Consider the following 24,236-nt stretch of genomic DNA (forward strand, 5'->3'; position numbering starts at 1 on the left):
AGACAATCCAAGATCTGGAGGCTCTTGTAGACCCAAGAGGCAGCCACTCAGGGGTCACACTTGGTAACCTTAGCACAATGAAAGCAAAAGCAATGTTTCTTGCCTCTTTGGGCTTCTATCCAATACACTCATGTTGTGAATAAATCATCACCTGCTGATCAAACTTTATTGCCAAGGATGTGTTGGGGGTGGGGGACTTTAAGGCATTCCACAGTGCAGATAAAACTTCATCTGTCATCTCTCTATTGAACCATCTGTTAGAGCAGGCAGGTAGCTAGATACGAGCAGAGAAAGGGGGACAGGGGCCAAATGGCAGAAAACTACACATCTTGTGAACAATGAGGGGTCCTTGGACAGATCAAGAAAAGCAGAAACCTCCAGACTGATACAAAATCAGACATTCTGGGTTAACAAGCATCCTGGAGGCAGACAAAGAAAGGTGGGACAAGACAGGAATCTCCACCATCTGAATGTAATCTTTTTTGCTCATTATGATGACCTCATCTGACTTCCTGATCAAGACTAAATAAGGACAAAAAATCTCCCCCACCGCTTCCCCCCGGGAAGGTGGAGCTGGGATGAAAATCAGGAAAGATGACCCCAAACCCTTCCCCACCAAGGAATATTCTGCCCATTCATTTTTATAACCATATAACCAGCTTGCCAAAGAAACTCGGGGCAGTGACCCACCTGGGTCTGCCCGCTCTTCCCTTGAGAGTGTACCATCTATCCCTTAATAAACCCTTGCTTTGCTTTCTTGACTTCTGTGTCTTCTTTCTGAACTATTTCTTCAATGATACAAGAACCTGCCCTCCAACAGCATATCTGTTATCTGTCTATCTATATCTATCATCTGTCATTTTTCTCTCCCTACTTACGTGTGTGTGTGTGTGTGTGTGTGTGTGTGTGTGTGTGTGTGTGTATGAAAAGGATAAAAGGATTGGCTTGAATAACTACGAACACTTTTAATTTACTTTCTTCTAGCTCTACCTCTGACTCCAGTAGCTCCTGGCTGAATTAGTTCACTGCATAACCTGCTCTCAAAGAATCACAGGCAGCAGAGACATCCTTGATCTTCAGGGATTGCAAATGTAAGGCATGCATAGACTCAAAGTCATAGACGAGATATAACATGACTGCTAGGAGAAGGACTTTTTGACACAACCATTAATTTCCCCCTGTACAAGCCAAGCTGGGGAATGAACCTTACTGTTGACTTTTGGAAAAATTTAAATCAGCTATTCAGTTATAGACAAGTCGTGTTGATACCACATCGCTGCCTTGATGAACTTTACCATTTCATTCTATGACAGGAATGAAGTGGAAACATTGTCCATCGGTGATACATATTTATGTCTCTGTACAGGGGCTGGAGTGTTCCTCCAGTCCGAGGAAACCAGAAAGGCGTATTCTGATAGAAAATAGTGCAACAAGATCCAACTTGTAAGTAACTGTAGGACAGCTCATATGAAAATTTCTGTCTATTGCTCTGTTCTGGAAATTAGCTTTTCATTTGCACAAATGTGCATGAACAAGAAATCTTCCGATTGTTGTTAAATTTGGAGAAAGAACCATTAATTCTAGACTTTGAGCTGAATTAAACTATGCAGAGTGAAGGGGAGAAAGTTTTAAAGGAAGATGGCAGCCAGTTTCTTTTGTTATTGAATTTTTTATTTTTTCAAGAACAGTTAACATTTACTAGGCACCCACTGGCCTCAGTCTCTTGCATCTAAAGAGCAAAGCTAATTTACCCACAGCCCGTGTTCTTTTGAATGGTTAGCCTTACTTCTTAGTTCTGTTAACCACTATTCTAACATTAGCTTCAAGTTCAATTTTAGTCATCTAATCCATTATTGTCTACTGCTCCCTGCCACATGAACAAAAAAGTCTGGGGGGAGTAAGGCGAGCAGTTTACATTTTCTGTGGATAGTTCAAGTAATTGGCCCCAATGTGAAATTATTCAGTTGGCCATGGTTTCTCATGTTCTGAGGGCATAAAACATGGAAGGAAATGGGCCTGTAGAAGGAGTTGGTATCCAAGAATGTGTGAATGGGTGAAGTCCTATAACTTTACTTCAGCTGGCCTAATATCCTGAGTCACTAGATGGTCAGAAGAATAGATTGAGTACAAAAGGAACAAACTGATGTACATTTATACTAAAAACCAAAAACAAAGTTTGTACAAGATGAACAGCAAATGAAGTCGTTTCTATCAAAATAAGATCTCACACAGGTCATTTTTACACATACAGGGACACACACCCACACACGCACAGACACACGAGCAAGAATGTGTGTTTTGTAAGATAGGTCCTTGGAAACAGACATTCTTAGCAAATATGGATGACAGATCAATTGTAATTTATTTTCTTTTAACACTGTATCATCATAAAGAAAACTGGTATAAATGAAAAAATCTATTTCAAATATCTACATCTAAAATTTTAGGCAGTGAAAAAGCACTTTGTTGACAAGGAGTGTGGAATGATGTATGTTAATTGTCAGAAACTGCTGAATACCTTGCTTAGTTGCCACAAACAAAGTCACATATCAGAACGAACAATACTGCTAAATATTCCTTTTTTTCCCCATTTTTTTTTCTGTTAAAACATACTGGGAGAAAGAAAAGAAAGGAAAAAAAAAAAACCCTGGAAATCCATACATCTTTCAAAAGTTTGAAATTGAAGCAATATTTAGAACCATAGATGAGGAAACGCCGCGGCATCGGTGTAATATACACAACGCGCTTTTCTTCTTTAATCTGTAATGTACATCAAATACTTTACAACAACGCATTAACAAAAGGCAAGAAACGTCTTGCTGTACAGAGGAACCCCAATGCAACTTGAAGCCTAGAATCACAACGGACGAAGGGAGTAAACAAAGCGTGAGAAGCCGTCCCTCTGAAGTGTGTGAGCTACGCTGCCTCTGTGCTTATAACCCTCGCGCCCGTCACCCCGACCGCCCCCTGTGCTGCCTTCGGCCACATTCGGTGCAAAGCACTTTTTAGACCCTACAGCCTGCCCTACAAAAGTGTCGCGTGATGTCAGATTTAGGCTCACTTTAGCTTTCTACTGCCTTTCAAGTTAGCTTTCAACTCATTTAGCGTTCTAAAATAGCTCTGAGTATTTCCTTACTGGTTATCATAGCCTTCCTATGGAACAGGCTTTAACAAACTAAATTTGCAGGGGAAAAAAAAAAAAAAAAAAGCAATGTCTGTGGTCTGCATGCACATGCACTGTTCCCGGCGCCGCGTGCCTCCCTGCTCACACCCAGGAGTCGGGGGAGGCCGGGTAGTGGCTCGTTTCATAGTTCAGTTCACTGTAGGGACGGGCAGCGGAGTAGAAGTCGACGTAGTTGCCGGTGGACTTGAGTCCCAGGTGCATGGTGTACTCGCTGGCAGGAGGGCGGTGGTGGACCTGGTCCTCGAAGAAGGACTCGTCATAGTTTCTCGTGGAATTTGGAAACGGCTGGTAGGTCTCGTAATCTTTTCTGCTGGGCTCCTGGGGGACTGGCTGTGCTGAAACCTGCCCGGGAAGGAAGATCCACCAGGAGTTAGTGTCTTTTCCCTTGATCCTCCCTCACACTACTGGATGCTCCCAACCCTCCCTTGAAGTCAAGGTACAGGCGGTCCCCCAGGCATTCACCGGCACCACACTTCTCCAGAGACTGCCAGCTGCTCAATGACTTCCCTTTTTAAAGGTGATTCCTGAGTCCATGTGCTATCATTCTAGACGATCTGATTTTTTTCAATTATTATGGTAACGTATACATAACATAAAATTTACCATTTTGATAATTTTAAGTGTATAATTCAGTGGGATTAAATACCTTCATTGCACATGCAACTGTCACCACTATCCACACTTTCAGAACTTTTCATCATCCAAAATAAAAACTGTCTCCATGAAGCATAACTCCCCATCCCCCTCTTTTCTCAGATTGTGGCAACCATCACTCTGCTCTCTGTCTCTACAAATTTGACTAGTCTAGGTACCTTATATAAGTGGAATAATACAGTATTCATCATTTTGTGTCTGGCTTCTTTCATTTCGTATAATGTCCTTAAATCAAGGTTCATCCATGTTGTAGCATGTGACCGATTTTCCTCCCTTTTTAAGGCCGAGTAATATTCCATTGTATGGAGAGACCACGTGTGTTTACGCGCTCGTCCGCTGATGACACTGGGTTGTTCCCACCTTTTGACTGTTGTGAATAACGCTGCTATGAACCTGGCGCACCAGTATCTGTTTTAGTCCCTGCTTTCAATTTTGGGGGGTTATGTTCCAAGAAGTGGAATTGCTGGATCTGATGGGAATTCTACATTTAACTTTTTGAGAAATTGCCAAAGCAGTTGTAACAGCTGAACCATCTGACTAGATAACCTCTTTTAAATCAAAGAGGCGCTCACCAGACGCTACAGAACACGAGGGGTTTATATTCACCCTTCCTGCGTCTCCCCATCACGTCTAGGTGCTGGAAGCCAGGCAAAGAGAAAGTGAAGCCGTGCACGGTCCAAGGGCCCTTTGGGTATCTTCCCGCCAGCACAGAGGGAGGGCTGAGAGCAGTACGTCTGCAGGATGGAGGCTTCTGAGTAGTGAGGGCCATCCCATCACACCTGCCTAAATGACCAGGTACCACAGTCTTAGAAGGATACACAGAGAATCACATAATAAGAGGGAACCCTCTCCAAATAGTCTACCCTCTGGAGGACCAAAACGTTTCCTAACTGGGTTCAATTAAGAATAATGTGGAATTTTGAAGCCTTTGGTTAGGGGAGAGGGGTCTTCAGAATTGTCCAATGTCCCCAGCGCACTTCAGTGCTCCCTGTTCTCACTCCTGTCCTCTGCAGGTTACTGTCTGATGGAGGGGGTCTTGAGGGGCTCAAGGGGTCACAGGAGCCTTCAGGATACGTGAAGTGTAGAATTAGTTCCCTCTGCCTGGCCTGAAGGACAGGAACACAAAGAATGTTCACAGCTGATCATTAGCATTTGTATGTGGGAGCCTGGCTATCCCCCTCTCCCCACTGCCTCCGGGGTCCCTTCCTACACACCATGCCCCGACAGTGAGGACACCCGCCAAGGCATGGGGTGAGGGCCATCCCTCTAGACAGTGCGTGGTGACATCCACAGAGCTCCTCACGTGCAATGCCTCAGGGCGGGGAGGTCTGCTGGGACTGATGGAACACTCCTACATAAGCGCAGTTTGATCGCTTTCCAGCAGATCCGGTAATTCTGTGTTAATGTAACTAAGGTTCAGCGTGGAAACATCTTCTAGTGATTGGTCTGAGTTAACCGATAATGATTTGTAATTAGCACGCTGTGTGTAAATGGACGCATCTAACAGCCTGCCCATAATTCTTCTCTCAAGGGAGTGAAACTCCCTCTTTATTATGTCATTGATTCACCCTCATCATCGACCTGCTCTTCAAAGAGGTATGAACTTCATCACAGCTGCTGTCCAGGACGTCCCACACCTCCAGTTAGTGGTGGCTGAATGCATGAGGTTTCTGTCTACATGTCAAAGCCCACAGAACACAAACGTGCGTTAACCATGAGCCCAGGCGTGAGGGGTCACTGAGGGCTGCACTTCAGCGTTGCTGAGCCCAGGGCTCCCCGAGTGCTGGGATAGGCTAGAGGGCCCTTTGCCATTCTTTGGAGAACAGAGTGCTCTGTTGAACCTCTCCACTCCAACCGGGTGCTGCTACCCACATGAAAAGCACACAGGGGGTGAGAGCTGGGAGGTCTGGAAAAATTACGCAGGGAGGGAACTAGAATTTACTGTTTCTATTTCAGTGGGCATTATATTTAACATTTAACAAATTCTTTTTTTGTCTAATCTGTATATGTCTATATAGGTATGTATCTCTACATATATGTATGTGTGTTTCTGTCTATCTATAGCTATCCATCCATCCATCATCTACCTATTTATCTATCTCCTTCTCTCCCTCCCTCCCTTTCTCTCTTTCTTTCTTCCCATCAATTATCCACCTAGTTCCCACTTTAGAGATGAAGAAACTGAAGGTCAGAGAAGTTAAGACACTTCTGTAGGATGCCACGGCTAGTGGTGGTGTGAGGCTGGGATGTAAATGCAAATCTGGCTGACTCCAAAGTCCACCTTCTTTCCGAGACACGAGCACAGACTCAGTTGAGTTGACTCCAGACTCTGTGATAAGAAGGGAGGCCAGTGGACAAAGGAGACCAAGAAGAGATCTTGAGCACTTCTCTGTGCTGCTCTCGGTGGCCAGAGGAGGCAGTGCCGGAGCTTGGACGGTCTGCTGGGGAAGGTACTTACAAGACTTGTGGTCTCCTCCATGGTGGCTGGTGGCCCTCCTTTCTTTTCCTTTCCTTTCCTTTCCTTTCCTTTCCTTTCCTTTCCTTTCCTTCCTCTCCTCTCCTCTCCTCTCCTCTCCTCTCCTCTCCTCTCCTCCCCTCCCCTCTCCTTTCCTTTTCCTTCCTTCCTTCCTTCCTTCCTTCCTTCCTTCCTTCCTTCCTTCCTACCTTCCTTCCTTCCTCCCTCCCTTCCTTCCTTCCTCCCTTTCTCTCTCTCTCTCTCTCTTCCTTCCTTCTTTCTCTCTCTCTCTTTTTTTTCTTTTTGCACAACCTGTTTCAAATTTCTTACTGTTCTCTCTGGTTGGTGAACGTTTTGGGGTTGGGCACAAGCTTATTTTAGTCTCTTATCTTGGGGAATTGCCTTCTTCAGTTCATCTGTATTGTTCATGAAGTCCCATATCAACCCCTTCCAAGGCTGAGTTCTGCTGTTTTGGGAGTTTGTGGAAACAAACTACCCAGGATGGGCTGATGGTGGCACAACTGTGCTTGAAGGAGAGTAGATTTGCTCACTGGCCTGGCAGTATGGACATTGGCTGGTAAGATGCATTCACAGTGGAGACATGTTGGCCAGGTTTCATAATTTGCCCTAAGAGAATATCTGACAGTGTTCAAAATTAGGCAAATGAAATGTTCCCAAATACAAGGAACTAAAATAAATGCATTTTTTCTTAACATGGCACAGAAAACCAGACCTCTGTGAAGGAAGTGGAACAATGCTCCTATACAGCAGTGGTGATTCTGAATCTGAGTGTCCGCTGTGGTCCGGAGAAGCCCTGGCCCATCCGAGGAGCCTGAGGCTGCTGCCTGCTTTGGCTTAAGGCAGCGACCTCTCTGGGAAGGATGGGTATGACCAGCCGGCTCGCAGCACCATCGCTGGGGTCCACGCTTTTGGTGATTTGTCCTGTGGCACTCGCTCATGTAAAAGTCATCCTTGCTGAACGTTTTCCTCAGTAGTAGAATGTATAGTTTAAGTTAGGAATGACCATGCCCCTTCTCCACCTCCCTACTCTGTAGCACGACAGAAGACTTCTTTGTGATTCCTCACCGAAGACTCAGGGCGTCACTGTACAATGAAGGAGGCCGTGTGGTCAGGCTCAGTGGTTCTCAAAGTGTGGTCCCCGGCAGGAGCACCCGCAGCACCTCAGAGTTAGAGGTGCAAGTTATTGGGTCTCACCCCAGACTTACTGAATCACAAATTCTGGGCTGGGGGTCCAGTATTCTGTGTTTAACATCCTTCCTGGGGATTCTGACTCACGCTCGGATAGATCTGAGGACCCTGATACAGAGCAGGGCACGTAGAACGGGAGGGCAGAAGAACCAGGCTGGAGTCTGTCTCTCTAGCTTCTTAAGGTGACTGAGGACAAACCCTTACCCTCCTTGAACCCCGATTTCCCCAGCGCTGGGGCTAACTTTACCCACCCTGCCCCCGACAGCAGGGCTGAGGACACCAACGAGGAACTTGAGGTGCTGTTTTTGTCGTCATCAGTAATAATTTGAATACTGGTCAACGAAACACCAATCCCTCTGTTTCAAGATTATGAACAAAAATCCTATTGCCAGCAGGACACCGTTAAATATGCTATTTTTCTTTATCAGTACAGGACGTACTGGTGGCCGTTCAGTAGGCTTTTTGGAGCGTTTAAGCACTTAACTCTGAAAATGATGTCTGTGACCTGCCAACCCCAAACATAAAAACCAAGTATTGCTCAACTAGAAGGGGACCAAATTGCCAACTCTTTTGAACCCTAATTTCCCACTATTGGTTGTTTCTTCTAGGAGTCCTTAAGCTTGAGAATTCATTGAAATTGAGACTTGGGTGGCAGGTAGTCATGCGGGGAGTGTCACAGCTGAGTGGCCCCTGGACTGCCTTTCTGCTGAGACAGGGAAAGCCTGGCTCACAGCTCTTGCCCTGGCCACCCTCTTGCTCGGCCGTGCCTCCAGGGCTGTTGCTTTATTTTCAGATCTCTTGTCTTTCGCCTTGGCCCAGAGATCCCTCTGAAACTGGTTTCCCTTGGGGAATCACTTCTTCTCTAGAATGAATCTCTATCCATCCTCCTCTGCAAAGCCTGAGGTCCAGCTTTGACACCGAAACTAAATGGACCCCAGGACATCCCTCTTGGTTAAAATTTTCAAGCTGGCCTGATACTGAGAGGCTGTGAGGTGACTTTTGACCCAGGAAAGTTCTAAAAACAAAAGCCACCAGGGACAGCCGAACGTGCTCCCATGGGCAGAGGATCCAGATCACAGATACTGTTTACAAGGTCGTCTCCAGACCCACCCAACTAGAAGGGGACCAAACTGCCAACTCTTTTGAATGGTTAGGATGGTCTTACGTCACTGAATTCCCAAGAGGGAAAGCTGCAGGTAGAGTCAAAGCTTACTCCAATCAGAGTCCAAAATAAGTCAAATGCTTTATCTCTTCTCCCCGAGTCACTGGAGTATTATAATGATTCCTGGGAGATTTTTTTAGGTTAAAAAATTTTCTCTTTCATGGACATTTAAAAAATGTTTCTTGGTATTAGGATGGAGTTGCCTGCCCAGTTGCCCCCTTCCCTTTGCTGGACCAGCGCAGGGAATGATGACGGTGCTGAGCTCTGGCCATGGGGCTCAGCTCTGTCAGGAGCCTGCCTGTAAGGTGTCCCCTGTGCTGACAAGTGGCTCAGAGCTTGTCCTCCATCCAGACTTGGTCTCAGCACATTCGCCTGGGACACTATGGCCTTGATGTTTCACACTGAGGTGGAGCTGAGAACATTCTGGGGCATCCTGGGAAGAAGGCAGTGCTCACCCTCACGGCAGGGAGGCCGTCTTAGTGCATTGATGCCAATGTTCTTAAATGCTCAGAATAGGCTGGGGTAAAAAGGATGTGCCTCTTGGAACGATTATGGACTGTCCTTGAAGTCTAGATTGCAAGCAGTCCTTTGGAATCTACTGCAGCCACACTGTGGGATGCCAGGACCCTGGGCCACACCAGGGTGCTTCTTCACTGCCAGCAGTAGTGGGATCCCCTGGAGAGAGAGACTGATGTAGAACAGGAGGGTTCTGGTGATGAGCTTCTCTTAATCTATGGAAACTAAAGACCCATCTTACACTCTTGGATGCAAAACCAGGGTCCTGTGACATCCTGGCAATGTCTGTAAGAGCTTGAGATGATTGGCTCCCTGTACCTGACATTTGCTAAAAGAAAAAGCATTGGTTTCCATGATTAGGGTCGGCATTTCCATTTTCCTTTATGTCTGGGCAGGCACGTGGACCTCTGAATAGCTGGGGGCCACCCCCAGGGACCTCCTGTCTAGAGCTCATGCCCCTGTTTATGTATTCACTGGCTTCTCTGCTTTTAGCAAAACACTAGAACTGTGTCCTCCCCCTTCCTCCCTTAGAAATAGTCCTGTACCAGTCATTCCACCTGCTACAAGGGAGTTTCTTTCCTTTTCAAAGATGCTGCCCTGCTGGGTGGCAAGAACTGTTCAGGAACAGCACATTTCCCTTCCGTGTTTACTTTCATCTTTTCACTGTGATCAAACAAACAGCTTCCAGGTTTATCTTTTCAGTACAACTTTCCTGACGTACGGCGGAAATCTACAGCACCTGCAGAAGCCAGTCCTGGTAACAGTGATCAGGAGTCAACGGTTATAAAGAACGTCAGTCTTTCTGGGATGACCGCCATGGGGAAGGAAAAGCATGAAGTGGTCGATCAATAAAGGCGCAGAGGCTGTGCCCTTTTGCTTTTATGGTTCCTGTAGAACCACAAGGAAAATGAGCCTTCTACGAATATTTGCTGAATATAACATACACACAAACACAGATCGATCCTTTAAGTATCTACTGGCCGGGGCCCCTCACGTGTGAATGTGCACACGAATCACCCAGACATCTTGATAAAATGCCTCTCTGATGGAGAAGACCCTGAAAGGGTTAGGGTTAGGGTTAGGGGTCAGTGAAGCATCTCTTCTGCGTTTCTAACAAGCCCCCAAGTGATTTTGTCGCTGCTGGTTCCGCCACTAGCCTGGGCAGCGAGGCACAGTGCGATGCCTTCTGTTCTGTAGTTCACGCTGAGCTCGGTGTGTCTGTTTTATTGGTAATTGCCGTGGATAATGCATGCTCTCTTCCGAATGAGGACTAGCTGGGTTACAGGAGCTACTTGATCCATGTCTAGTTATTACACAACCTGTCTAGTAACCAGCATCTTACATTTGTAAATCTGGGGCTTTCTTTCAGGTTTTGCATCCCAGTAGAAAACTTGCTCTCTACCAACAGATACAGCACATGGTTGTGGTGAAATCAAAGACTGTTGTCAAATTTGAGGCTGTTCTGATGACTGCCACTGACCACGCGTACGCTGTGTCACATGTGAGCCAAGAGCAGCAGGCAATGCTATTTTTTCAGGTTTTCACATGTTAAATAGAAGCCAGCGTGTTTTGTACAGCCCCGAGATATTTCACATGAGTCAAAGGGGAGCACGGGTGCAAACATGCTGCCTCTCCTTTACCTGGTTGTGTTTGATGTCTTCAGCGGGCGCACCATATGAATTCCTGTACAAAGTGGAAATTCCAGTATTCTGAGCTGAAAGCCAAAGGGAAACAAAAGTATTAGCAACGGAAGCAAGATGTCAAGGGAGGAAGGATGGTTCTCGGAGCCTCGTGGACCATGCCACGTGGAAGCAATGCCCTGGCCCCGAACACGTCATTGTACATACAGAGATTAAGAAAGGAGAACAGTTATTCTATAAAATTCCCCGAATGTGTCTGCCTCTTGCAGTAATGTTCAGCCCATAGACAGGGTCAGGGCAGGTGCAGCGGACAGATGGTCATCCTGCCGGCTCCACTACCTTCTTTGCTGGTGAAAACTGAGGGATAATAAAAGCTTGTCCCCTGCATTGAAGCATGCAGGCATCCGGACTAGCCGCTTAGTTTTTAGCTGGAGAAGGACAAGGATGAAATTTCTAATTTGGGCACACAGAAGTGCTTGATTATCTCTGAGACAGTTCATTTCTCAAAGGCCTGAAGGATGGGCAGGAAGCAGCGCCTGCCTTTGCCCTGCGTGTCTGGGCGGCTGCAACTTTGGAATCCTGTTCAGCACAGAGACGGAAGCCCCCCACTCTGTCCCGTGACCATCCCGGGGTCTGGAGGAAAGGAAGGAAGGTCTCCTCTAGTTGCCAGCAGCTTCCAAAGTCCTGGGAAAGGTGCCCGCCTGCCAGCGTTCTCGCCTGTAGCCCTCGAGCCTCCTGCAGTAGGCCCAGAGGGAGGGCCAGGGCAAGACTCCCGCATAGCTGCTTAAAGGTCATGGTTTAAGAAAGCCCTGGAAAATACTGTCGAGTGTCATCGGGTCTAAAACACTCTAAATATCAAGAAAAGCTTCTTGTTTGCTTCCAGTATCTATGGGATCATGAAATAGGAGAACACACCATCTATTCTCACACAGATACAGGCCACTCTAGACACCAAGTCAGTATAATCTCTCATTCCACCCATGATTGTTATTAAAAGCACATCATAGCTGGGCAATAAAACTCCTTTTGGGAAATCTTGCTTAGAACAGAGAACTGAGAGCCCATTTTCCACTTAAAAGACCCCTCTTGCAGACTCTGGCTGTAAGCACATCATTTCTGTCTCCGCATTACTGTGGAAACTCCCATCCCTTGCCTGGGCCACCACTGTACAGTCCTCCTCAACAGCCTGGCTTCCACGCTGCCCAACCCCGACCCTCCGTCGATCTCATTCCCAACAGCTGAGTGATCATCTCTTTAGACAGACTGGATTATGCCCCTCCAGTGCCCTGCCCACCGTGATTATGGTAAAAGTCAAGCTCCCGTTACGGTCCCTGAGGCTCTGTGGGATCGGGCCTCTGCCTAACTTCCTGCGGCATCTCGGGTTCTTCTTCCCTCGTGCAGGGAGCTCTGGCTGTGCTGGCCCTCCTTCCTGGCTTGAGCGTCCAAGTTCGCTTCACCGCAGGGACAGTGGACTTGGCTGATTCTTCTGCCTGGAACTTGCTTCCTCGGACTCTGGACTGCCTCTCCTTGCTGGTATTCGAGTTTCAGCTCAAATGTCTCCCCTTTGACCATGTTAGTTAGGGTAACCCCGCCCACCTGGCGCCCTTTACCTCGTTGCCCTGTTTATTTCCTCCATCACATTCAATGCCTGGTGCTGTTACCTTCAGCGAGTTTGTTCTATTGTTTACCATGTGTGTTACCCCACTTCACCTACGAGACAAGCAGCTCCATGAGGATGGAGACTGGCGTGTCCTGCCGCCTCTGCAGGCTTCCCCAGCATCTGGGACAGTGCCCGGGGGGTGCTCAGAGTGAGTGCTTTACTTGCTGAGTGAATGAATGAATGAGTCAGCCTTAGAAAAATCTGCCTTCAGAACTAGAATTCTAATGCTGATGGAAGATGTCACTTCAAGGACAAGGTGAAGTGTTTTCCACGTTACTCAGAATAACATGCATTTTTTTTTGATAGAATGTGATCATAGCCTTGGCCTCCCTCCCCGTCGTGCTTGTGGCTTCTGAGGTAAAAATGTTTCTGCTGGAAGTTCTCTCCTCCTGCTCTTTGGTGCACTTCGCCTATTTAAAGGAGACTGTGGAGCTGAGCTTGAACCTGTGGCCTTTGCAGACACAGGAAGCTGATGTCTTCACGGATGCTCTGCCCCCTGTACGTCTGCCCTAAGAGTAGACTCATAGAGAAATGCCTTTCTGTTTTCGTATAGGCCCCAATTTCCGACTGAATCAACATACTGAAGATTAAAATGGCTTTAAAAGGCCTAAGAGAGACACTGACAAAAACAGAATAGACCACTGGGTGGAAAGGCATTTGGGAAGCTCGGCTGGGAGGGCAAAATCCCCGGGTGAATTTTCAAGTCAGGCTGCGGAGCTCCCGGGCTCACACGCCCTCCTGTCACACGTGCTTCTGAACACATCGTGTTCCTGGGGAATCACGACCTCCAGAAGCACTGTAACAGCTCTGCATGCCTGAATGAACAGCTGATGCGGGCTTTCTGAGGACTCCTCGGCTGCAGAGAAACGCTAAGGAGAGAAGACATTTTAAGAGACTCCATCTAAGCTAGAAAGTGAATACAGAAAAGACTGGTGGGGGCGGGGGGGGGGGAAGCCTGGAATAAAAATCTCAAAAGATCTGCATTTCTAAGAGCTCAAGAAGGAGATTATGACCCAAGCAAGGACCTGCTTTTTACTTCAAAGCTTCTGCAAGTTGCATTCTGAGGGCGAAAGTTTCTCATGGTTTTCCCACAGCAGAGGGAGTGCTTCCTTTGGGGGAAACGGTAGGCCATCCTCTGATGCCTGAGAAGCAAGGAAGATGGCAATTTTTCAGCTATTTTTCAATGTGCTGAGCTTTAAGTGTCCCCTGTTATTGGTGAGTGAGGAAAAGTACTGCTTTTGATGCGGAAGTCAGAAGAAATTTGAGCTGAGAGTAAACGCTTGAATCATGGGCGTTTGCTGAAGTGCTGCAGAGTAGGGGCTGCAATCCATCATTTTCATTCCCATGTGGAATGTCGGCTTCCACTCGGCTTGGCTGCGGACTTACTCATACTGCCGCAGAAGGGGGCAAACACACCCACCGGTCTCACCGCCAACACCCTTATCTCTGCCACCCGCACTCCCAATACCCCTCCCATCAACACCTCCTCCATCACCACCACCATCACCTCCTCCATCACCTCCACCATCACCTCCTCCATCACCACCACCATCACCTCCATCACCACCAACCATCTCCTCCATCACCACCACTATCACAATCACCACCACCATCACCTCCACCACCATCACCTCCATCAGCACCACCTCCATCCTCCATCACCACCACTATCACAATCACCACCACCATCACCTCCACCACCATCACCTCCATCAGCACCACCATCAATCCACCACCATCATCTCCTCCATCACCAGCACCAGCCCCATCACCAGCACCACCAGCACCATCACTGTGAGAATAACAACTAACTTTTACACGGAACTCGTCAGCTTACAGGGAATCTTCCTGTATAAAAATATTATTCAGTAACAATCTCAGTGTTCTTCTAAGCTTGCCATGTGACTGATAGTGGAGTTTTGAATTGCATGTTGAAGTAAGTTAGAGAAAAGCATTTAAACCTCTAAGTAAGTTTGAAAAAATTACACAGATCTCAATATGGGGGCTGTCAAGGTCCCTTCCATTTACTAGGAAGATTAAACATCTGGAAACATGCTAGATTTTACTTTTTATTTTGTGATGCGTGTAGGGCCTGATCATGTAGCATCGGAACTATTTCAGCATAAACACACCCACACTGAAAAGCCTCCTGAATAATTCTACTTGGTAAGAGAGTTACAGAGAAAAGATAAACTTAAATAATAACAATACAGTCTATTTCACAATTACTCTTGTAATTATATTTTCAATTTCTCTTCCCAGCCTGCCGGTGATGTGGCCACCTAGGGCGTTAATAATCGAGAAATGAACGGGTCAGGTGAATTTGGTGTCACCATGGCTCCGGAATAATCAGTACAAATTGGATTCTAAACGGCTCAACACTAGGGACTCGTCATTCAGATTCATAACCTTCTTTGTTCGTGTTCGTCTACAACGGGGGCAACATTTACGGGGGAACTAGAACCCGAGCATGAGAGCCCTTAGGTGTGTCCCACACGATGAGCTCAGCTTTCCCACAGGCATGGGGTGAGGCGTTGCCTGGTGGAAGGAGTGTGCACTGAGCTGGGGGTGGGGACCACAAGCACCTGTTTGCAATGTTTCTCTTTATGCAGCCAGGTAGAGGCACCACGGAAAACACTGCCTCCGAGGTCAACACAGTTACCATTAGAGAAATGTATCCTAGACATCCTGGGACTGGAAGGCGTCTTAATGTATCACCCAGTTTGTCCGTTTTGCTTCCCTGCAGGTCTACGTCTAAACAATATCAGAGAAATGCACTTTCTGCCTTTAAGATTCTCCTGTAAGAGGGTCTCGGTGTCGTTAAGGTTTGTACCCCTTATGTACCCCAGTTTTATGAATGCCCTAATCTGGTCCTGTTCTGTTAAAGTCCTCATGGCCTATTTTTCAGGCAGGGCCCATCTCCACATCCCTGTGGCAAAGGAGGGTGTGGCGTCCCCCATCAGAGGTCCTGACAGTTCTGGCGGCTGCTTTCAAGGTGTAATTCCCCCTACATCAACACCGCCAGGCCCTGCTTCTCGGAGGAGGGGCAAGCCAGGATGGGAGGGAGGAGTGTGGGGAGCCTGGAGGGGATGATGAGTGTGGACATCGAGCCCCACTCCAAGGAGAGCTGCGGAGAGTGTGAGGAGAGCCGAGGGCAAGGCTGGCTATCAGGCATGCTGGGCTGGGCACGCTCAGTGGCAAGGGTACCAGTTTTGGCCTCCATAGAATCCCAGCTGATAAGAAAGGAGAGGCAATGGGCGTGTGTGAGGAGGGGAGGATGAAGGGCATGAAAGGTCAATGGCTCCTCGGGGAAACTGAGGTCTGCGTTTCTAATGAATCTTCCAGGGAGTTAGTCTGTCAAGGCAAAAGGTTGGTTTCATGTCAAGAGGAGAAAACATCTCAATAGCAGGTCTACGAATTTCCTGAAACCCTCTTGCCTGGCTCCTCTCCCCTCTTTTTCTCATCCTCTTTCTCTTCCCCCTTCCTAATGGGCAAAGCATGGTTCCACAGCACCTGCTGCCCTGGGTTACGCCAATGAAGACGAAATCTCTGGTGACCTCTTCCTCTAACTTGAGAGACTGTCATGAGCCGGGCAAAGGAGAAGGAAAGGGGCAGGGAAAGAAAGACTGGGGAGAAAGTGCACGTAGAGAACATTTCCTCTTGGCAATTTCAGGAATCAGACGCTCCACTGTGACACCGCTGGCTTCATCCCCTCATCTCCAGTCCCTGGGCATCTTGGCCGTCAGCCCTAAGAGCTGCCAAGCACGGCTGAAGCCCCAGGTGCCAGCCCTCCGCCCTGTCCCAGGTCAGGTCACCAGCTCGGAGGAGGACCGACCCGCACACGGCTGAGCTCACCTGTCATGGTGTCTTTCCTGGAAGTGTGTTCTCCTTTAGGTCCGTGGTAAGTGGCGTTGCTGCCAGTGGACTCATAGTCCGTTTTCCTTTCTTTGAGGCTGATCATTTCCCGAGGTGAAGCTGGGGCACTTGCTACATAAAGAAATCGAAAGGGTGACTCTCAGCATCTCATGCCATGGCACGCGGAGCTTTTCAAACAAACAGGTAAAGTCAGAAGGGCACCTGGCTCAGCAAATATCACCATGCGTACACGCACCTACCAGGTTTCACCTTTGTTCCTTTGCCCCTGGTCTTTCCCATCCTGCCCTTCCTCCATGTCACCTGGAGCTTTATAGTTAAGGGGACACACACTTGGAGGCAGGGAATAAGTACGGGCTGTATCCTGGGACCATCTGCCTTAGACAGACATCCTTGCGGGCATGTGACCCACTCAAGGTGTACGGGACAGTTTTAAGAATGAGATTCATCTTGGTTTCTGTGTTTCTCTTTCTCTCTTTTCTTTCCTTTCCCCTCCCTCCCTTTTTTTTCCTTCTTTCCTTCTTTAAACTTTAGATATGTTTCAGAGGTGCTATTACGGATATCGAAGAACCTCTGATTAAAAGAGATGCAGCTTTACTTAAATATTGATTCTCGCTGAAACTGCCCTAAAGGAAGGCAGAGGAAGCAAGTCTCCCCCAGAGAAGGATTTGTGGGGCCAAAATCACCCTGTCTGCCAAGGTCTCCCTTAGCCTACAGGGGCTGGGCCGGGGGCATGCCCTTCTCCTGAGGCATATCCTCGCCCCAACTCAAATGCCCCAGCCATCTCTCACACACGCCTCGCACCCTGGCCACTCGCTGCCTGTCGGACCTGGGGAATGAGCCCATTCAACCCTCTGTGTTTTCATTTCTAAAATGATGGGTCGTAATTAGAGGATTCCCCTGGGAGTTCCATGATTCTTTAATAAACTGGCCCCAGAACAGAGAAAAATCTGAACTTGGAGGTAAGGAAGCAAACGAAAAGAGGTCTGCTTTTCTTAAAAGAGTGGGTGGGTCGGGAGCAAGTCAACAGCCCTGCCAACGCAGGTGTCGGGGGAAGCGAGGGGAAGCGTGTGCGCGCAGTGGGGCGGCGAGCCGTGCGGCCCTCCCGCTGCTGTCCTTACACTCCCCGCCGGGCTCCTCAGGGATGCCTCCACATCCCGAGCTTGGCCAACTGCACCTCTCTCAGTCTGAGCTTGGGCGTGGTTCCCTTCTGCCCCAAGCCCTCCCCAGCTTCCGTGCTTCATGAACTCATGTAACCTTTAGACTCACCTGAGAACCTGGGGATTTCAAAATCCCATCCCAGACCGTCTGAATCTGAATTTTCAGTGGATGGGCCTCGTAGTCCAAGCATCCTTGGTGATTATTAAGGCTGGGCAATCTCTGGGGAACTCTAATTTTTAGGATAAAGCTCTCTTCCCTTTGTTAGTACCCAAGCCCCTCCGATCACGCCTCGGTTTACCTTTCAGCTCATCGCTCACCCCCTGGGCGGGGTCCCCGGCTCCAGCCCCTCGGCCTGCTCACTCCCTGCCTGAGCCACTGGATCCATGTCATCAAACTTAGCATCTTCTACGTGCAGAGCCCCGTGCCAGGCAGCGGGGACGGAAACACGGGTCACAGCACACTTGCTGAACTTGAGAAGCTCTTAATCGGGTGAGGAAATGAAGCCAGAATAAAAGGCGGGCGGCTCAGCGGATGTCACAGCCAAGTGCTGGGACGGTAACAGAGGGGCCTTTGCCCATCCTTTCCTGAAAGGACCCCTGCCCACCTCTCAGACCTGTCCAGTGAAATGGAGGCCCACTGCTCAGCTCTTGAAACCCTCGGAGGCTTCCAATCCTGGCTGCCCTTCAGAATTAATCACCTGGAATACTTAAAAAATATACTGACGTTGAACCACGCCCCCTTCCTGTTCTAACCAGTTGGACCAGAAACTCTGGGTGTAAATCCAACGGGAAGACAGGGAAGAAGCCTGCAGTTGCTCCACGGGACTCAGCGGGCCTGGCTTCGGTTCCGTGTGTCTCAGAACATGGGCTGCGCCTCGCTCCCTCCACCCTCTGCCCTGTCTCCTCTCTTGTCTCTCCATCCTCCTCTCCAGGGAAGGTCCCCTCCTGCCCCCGCTCCTCTGCTCCTAGGTCTTCTGTGTAGGGCTGGCCCTTTAGGAGTCGCTGCCAGGCAGTCAACGAAGGTACAACATTTTGGAGCCTGTTGACCAAAGCTGTTAAAGTTGGAACCTGATCTGGCACAGATGGTGGGGCTCACTAAGCTGTGTCGCGTGTGGAATTATCTCCTGAGACCTCACGCGCGGGGGTCCGAGTCTCCGGTAAACCAGGATGCTACTCCTGGAAAAATCAAGCCACGCAAGAGCCTCAGGTGTCTCTGATGCGCCTCGCCCAGGAACCAGCAGGCAGCGCCCCAGCCGCGTGGCGGGGGTGCTGACAGCCTGAAACGGGGCTGCTTCTCCTTCTGGGTGTCCTCCAGCTTTCCATCATTCCGTCTTCCTAACACTGACTGGTTCTTCATAACTGGAGCTTTGAAAAAGACACCATCCTTGTGTTTCCCAGACTCACTGCTCTTTATCTTTTGAAGAATTACGGAGATAAGGTGTGTAAAGGCCCCTCCACGCCGCTGAGGCAGGTGGAGGTTTCTCCAAGTACTTGGGGGGGGGTCCTAGTTCTCGTTCAGTGTGGGGCCAAATGTTTCAAGCAATGATAACACCACACTACAGATAAAAGCTTTCATGGGGCCGGGAGAGTGCCACTTATTTCAGTCAAATATCATCATTCACATTTCATTCCCCCATCGTTCCGACAGTAAAGCATGGTGTCAAGGTTTATGACAAACGTCCTCCAAGGCAGACAGGCCAGACTGCGGGGCGTCTTCTGTACCATGTCCTCTAAGATGCAGTTCCAGAAAATACTGTTTCCTCTGCAGGAGGAGGACAGCGGGGAGCAAGGAGAAACCTTCCTGAAATCAAAGCCTCTGTCAGTGTGTGTGTTGTGTGTGTGTGTGTGTGTGTGTGTGTGTTTGCATACATATATTTATCCATCCTTCCTTCTCATAGTAAAAACCAAAATGCAGACATCAAGAGAAGAGTTTTAAAAACTTACACATTAAATAAAATAACAATAAAATCCATGCCACTTGTGTGCTCAATGACATGCTCATATTTTGCCTTTCATTATTTGTTTAATCTTTGCTATTACATAATGTGACTGGAAAAGGGCGTAAAAATAAGGTATCTTTACAAGTAGATAACAAAAGTTAGTTCAAAATTTAAGCAATGATTGGGGAGGGTGTAGCTCAAGTGTAGAGTGTGCATGTAGCATGCACAAGGTCCTGGGTTCAACCCCCAGTCCCTCCATTTAAAAATAAATAAATAAACAGACCTAATTACCACCCCCCCAAAAAAATTTTAAGCAATGAGACAAGGGAAGAGGGGCAACATAAGGGCAGGGGGTTAGGAGGTATAAACTATTATGTATAAAATAAGCCACAAGAATATATTGCACAACATGGAATATAGTTAATATTCTCTAACAACTATTAACGGAGTATGATCTTTAAAAACTGTGAATCACTATATTGTGCACTTGTAACATACAATATTTTACATCAACTATACTTCAATTCAAATTTTTTTAAAGAATGAGAAAAAATTTTAAAAAAACGAATTAAATGATTTAAAAGTTACAGCTGGTTGTAATATGAATGCATGAATGATTTCTCTGCTGGTGTACAGGTAATAATAAAATGCGAATCAGGTGTGGAACAGAAATGGAAGTCTCAGTGACAGGCTTCAAATGTGCATCATTTACAGGGAGGAAAGGGCACGCCTTCTCTCCCCTGCTGTGTTACCCCAGTTATAAACAATACAACACAGCCCAGACTATCTTAAGTTGGAAAAAACGTCCATGGAAAGCCTGACTTGCAGTCACTTGGTGGTTTTATGTACTCTTGTGTCTCCCTGAACGCAGGTCCAGGATGTGCATTTGACAAGTAAGACACCTGCTAGACACGTTTACAAATCTGTTAGAAAGAAGCTCGCTCTGAGTCTGTGTAAACATAACACAAAGTCGCCACCACTACAGAAGGAAAAGACGGCCATCTGATACTTCTAGCAAATGTCCTCTTCTCCGTGGGGTCAGCTAAGGGGCTGGGGAGGGGGGCTCGGACCGAAGGGAGGCGGCGCCTCTTACCTGAGCGGTTGTTGGGAGACACGCGCACAGGGGAGATGGAGGGCGTGCGGGAGGAGGAGTAGGGTCTTTGCCGATCCCTCTCGATGGTTGAAGATGAGGCTACGAAGTGATACTGGGACCATCCATCCTGCAACAGACAGCGTGCTCCTGTTTAGTGGGGAAGGCAGAGCGATTCCTCGCCTCCTGACATCGAAGTTCCGAGCATTTGAATTTGCAAAACATTTCTCCAGTCTGTCAAGAGAGATCTCGGATCTCTGTTCCGTCATCCAGGTTAACAGCGAGGAGCGCGAATGGAGACCCAGCTCCTGCTCCCTCCAGACAGCCTGACATGGGGTAGACCTGCCTGCCTCCCCGGGTGAGGAATAAATGGTCTCTCTGAAAATCTGCTTTGGCCTGAAGACTTCATTTAAATGAAAATCTGATACTCAGAATGACCCTGAAATTGTCTATTTTTGCCTGCCCGGCTCCAGCCGTCCGGCCCTCTTTTCAACCACCTAGAAGCCTTCCAAAGGGCTTACTCACTCTTTTGTTCCTGGGACTGATCTGTGAGTGATCAGAACACCGAGAAGCATCCTCCCTTCCACTTTGTTGCCCTTATGCTGTCCTAAGCCTCCTCCTCTGCCTCTAATGCCCCATCCCCGCTGGTCCAAGGCCTTCAGCATGACTGTCCCTGAGGATACGCACCTGGGTTGCCATGTCCCTTAATTTCCCCTGGAATTATATTTTCCATTTAGAGCATATTCAGAATACATCCTGTTAACTAATCCTCCATTCACTTCCCATATCTGCTTAATATATGAAAAGCATATATGCTATTTTTCATTGTGAAAATCACCAAAATACATTATGGATCATTTTGTGAATTTAGAAAGCATAAAAAAGAAAATAAAAATAGCCAATGAATCCACCCTTCTCCTTGGCTTAGAGAACTCAGGTTAAGACATCGCAGAATTTCCTTCCAGTCGTTTTTCTTTTTTAACTCAAGTTTATTTTTTATCAAAGCAAAGTGCGAAATAGTACTGACATTATAACAAGGGAAAGCAGACACCGCCCCAGCCCTAATTCCTGCCTCACAGGGGCAGCCATTTCCAACTCCACAGGCTTTTTCTTTTTCTGATAATACCTAGGCTTCTAAGGGACCCAAGGCTCTACAAAGAATCACTGCAAATATAAATAGATGAAAGTTAATGAACAAAATTTATACTCATTTCAATATTTGTGTCTTTCTTTGTCTAATTCTCATTGTTCCTATTCTAGTTGACTGGTAGGATAAAGCCAAGATTAGCAGAAGGCGATTTTAAAAGCTAGTGCTTACTGTATACTTACTATGTGGCAAGATTTGCTTCACAATCCCATGGGCTGGATACTATTATGAGCCCCATTTTTACAGAGGAAGCATCTGAGCTTTAGAGAGTAAATGGATCACTCAAAGTCCAACAGTAAACAAGCAAAGAATCATGTTAATACTAACATGTGGCAGGTTGATGAATACTTGAAGCATAAAGCAAAACGGGGGGACTGAGGGGTGTGGGGGGAGGGGAGACTGTTGGCCTCACTAGTTGATGGCGTGTGGTTGGGCAAGTGCCCTGGGAACAGTTAATGTTGCGGCAGGGACCCGGCAGATGACAAGAAGCCAGACACTGAAGACACAGGCTAGGGCTCCCAAGTCAAGAGGAGAGCAGATGTGAGGCTGTGGGGTGGGATGGGGCTTGGCTCACGTGGGAGCAACAGAAAGTTCCTGTGACTGAAGACGAGGGGGGACCAGGAAGACAAGGAGCCTTCTGGGTGTCTAGGACAGTTTGGGGACAGTAGAATAGAAACAGGGTGACTGGTTAAGAAGCTATTCCACGAGAGACGGGGGGGGGATGACCCTGGCTTGGGTGGCAGCTGGTGGTGAGTCATGGGGCAGATTTGGCATCTCTGTTGCAAGGACTTGCTGATGTCTCTGCTGTTGGATGCGGGAGAGAGGAGCCAGGCCTGACCCTCATGCTGCTGGTGTGACCATGAGGACTGGGGGTGCCATTGACCGAGACTGAGGACACTGGAAGATAAATGTTTCTAGGAAGTGAGATCAATACTGCCATGTGGGACATGTAGGGTTAGAGATGCCTGTTGGCAAAGACAGAGGATAAAGGAGAATCTGGAAATTGGAATTTCAGGAGTCATGTCAGAGCTAGAGGTAAAATTTTGGGAGTTTGGTACATAGACATCATTTAAAGCTAAAAGAAGGGATGGAAGCTTTGCACATGAACGCAAATAGAGGAAAGCGGAGGACACAGGGCTAAGCCCTGGGTCACTCCAATATTTAGAGGGTGCGGGGAGCAGGAGAAAATTCAAATGAGATGGAGAAGGAACAGAGTGAGCTGGGAGCAGAACCAGAAGGGTGTGATGTCAGGCGAGACCAGAAAAGGAGATGCATTAGGGAGCAGAAGGCTGAATGATAAGGAGGACCAAGAACAGACCACTGGTCTTGGGAAGATGGAAATCAATGTGAAGGGGACAAGAGTCCTTTCTTTGGTCAGGTTGGTAAATCTCTGACTCAGGTAGGCTCCAAAGATAGTAAGAATTGATGAAGGGGGAATGGTGAGCACAGACAGCCTTTGGCAAAGGCTTATTTATTAAGGGGAGCAGAGAAATGGGGCTTGAAGAGATAGAACAACTGGGAGGTGTTTTAATATATCACTGGGAAGAGATTGGGCATTTCGGATGCTGATGGGAATGACTCAACGTAGAGGAGGAAAAACTGGTTATGCAGGAGAGAAAGAGAAAAATTTCTTAAGAAAGGAGAGGTTGATAGGATTCAGTGAACAGTGGGGTCATTGGCCATGGAAACAGGAGGGAAGGCAGACAGGCTGAACAGCCACACACGCAGCGAGGAGGTGGGTTGATCTGGTGACGGGATGATGAGAACATCCTGTTCTGTTTTCTTACATTTTTGGGAGGGGGGTGGTGGTGAGAAGTGAGGTCATCTGCTGAGGATGAGACAGAGTTGGAGTTTACAGGCTGGAAGAGGAGAGAGGAAGGGAGGGAAGGGGGAAGGAGAGAGGAAGAAGAGAAAGTGTGAAACGATTCTTGAGGCAAGTGGGGAGCAAGTTGATCTTGGCCAGGTGGTCCAGGGGCCAGGTGCTGAGAGGAGACTGGAGGTTTGTGGCAATGAATTCAAAATGAGAAGACTGATCACCGGGGTGGCTTGTATTCCCCCAGCCACATTCAGCTGCTCTGGGGCAGGAATTGGGTAGATGGAAGTGGTTGGGGTTGGTCAGGAAAATAACTTGGAAGGAGACAAGGACAAGGGAGTGCAAAGGGCAGGTGGAGGAAACCCACAGAGTCTAAGGTGGGCAAAGAGGAAGGTGAAGATGTGGGGAGGGGATGGAGGGAGAAAACTAGTCAGTGGATGGAGGATCCACAAAGCGTCACAGACTGTGGGAGTGGGGGCACTTCACAGATGCTAGGGGTTTCCTCGAGGGAGGAGAGAAGAGAACTTTCTGGAAAGAGCAGAGGAGCAAGGAGGACACCTACTCCACCTCCCAGCCTAGTGAGGTGGGGGAGGGGGTGGGAAGCAAAACGGCCACCACTTGAGAGGGCTGCAGGGGGTCGGGGGGCTGTCCTCAGATGTCAGAGCAACAAGACTGAAAACGAAGGTGTGGGTGGTAGAGATGGGGGACTTTAAACGGGGAGAGGACGGGAGGG

The 24,236-nt window shown here is 48.0% G+C and overlaps 1 protein-coding gene across 4 annotated transcripts in view; it reads right to left on the bottom strand.

The window, feature by feature from the left end:
• Nucleotides 1–2,343: 2,343 nt before the first annotated feature.
• CTNND2 (catenin delta 2) overlaps nucleotides 2,344–24,236 on the bottom strand; it is an 886,119-nt gene continuing 864,226 nt past the window's right edge. For all 4 annotated transcript variants that reach the window (XM_064479567.1, XM_064479565.1, XM_064479566.1 and 1 more), the window contains 4 exons: nucleotides 20,547–20,673; nucleotides 16,336–16,467; nucleotides 10,821–10,894; nucleotides 2,344–3,526 (listed from right to left, as the gene is read on the bottom strand). In XM_064479567.1, coding sequence (XP_064335637.1) covers nucleotides 3,266–3,526; nucleotides 10,821–10,894; nucleotides 16,336–16,467; nucleotides 20,547–20,673 — 594 coding nt within the window. In that variant the 3' untranslated portion in view covers nucleotides 2,344–3,265. The remainder of the gene's footprint in view (nucleotides 3,527–10,820; nucleotides 10,895–16,335; nucleotides 16,468–20,546; nucleotides 20,674–24,236) is intronic.

This window comes from Camelus dromedarius, chromosome 3, assembly GCF_036321535.1.
Source record: "Camelus dromedarius isolate mCamDro1 chromosome 3, mCamDro1.pat, whole genome shotgun sequence".
NCBI lineage: Eukaryota > Metazoa > Chordata > Mammalia > Artiodactyla > Camelidae > Camelus > Camelus dromedarius.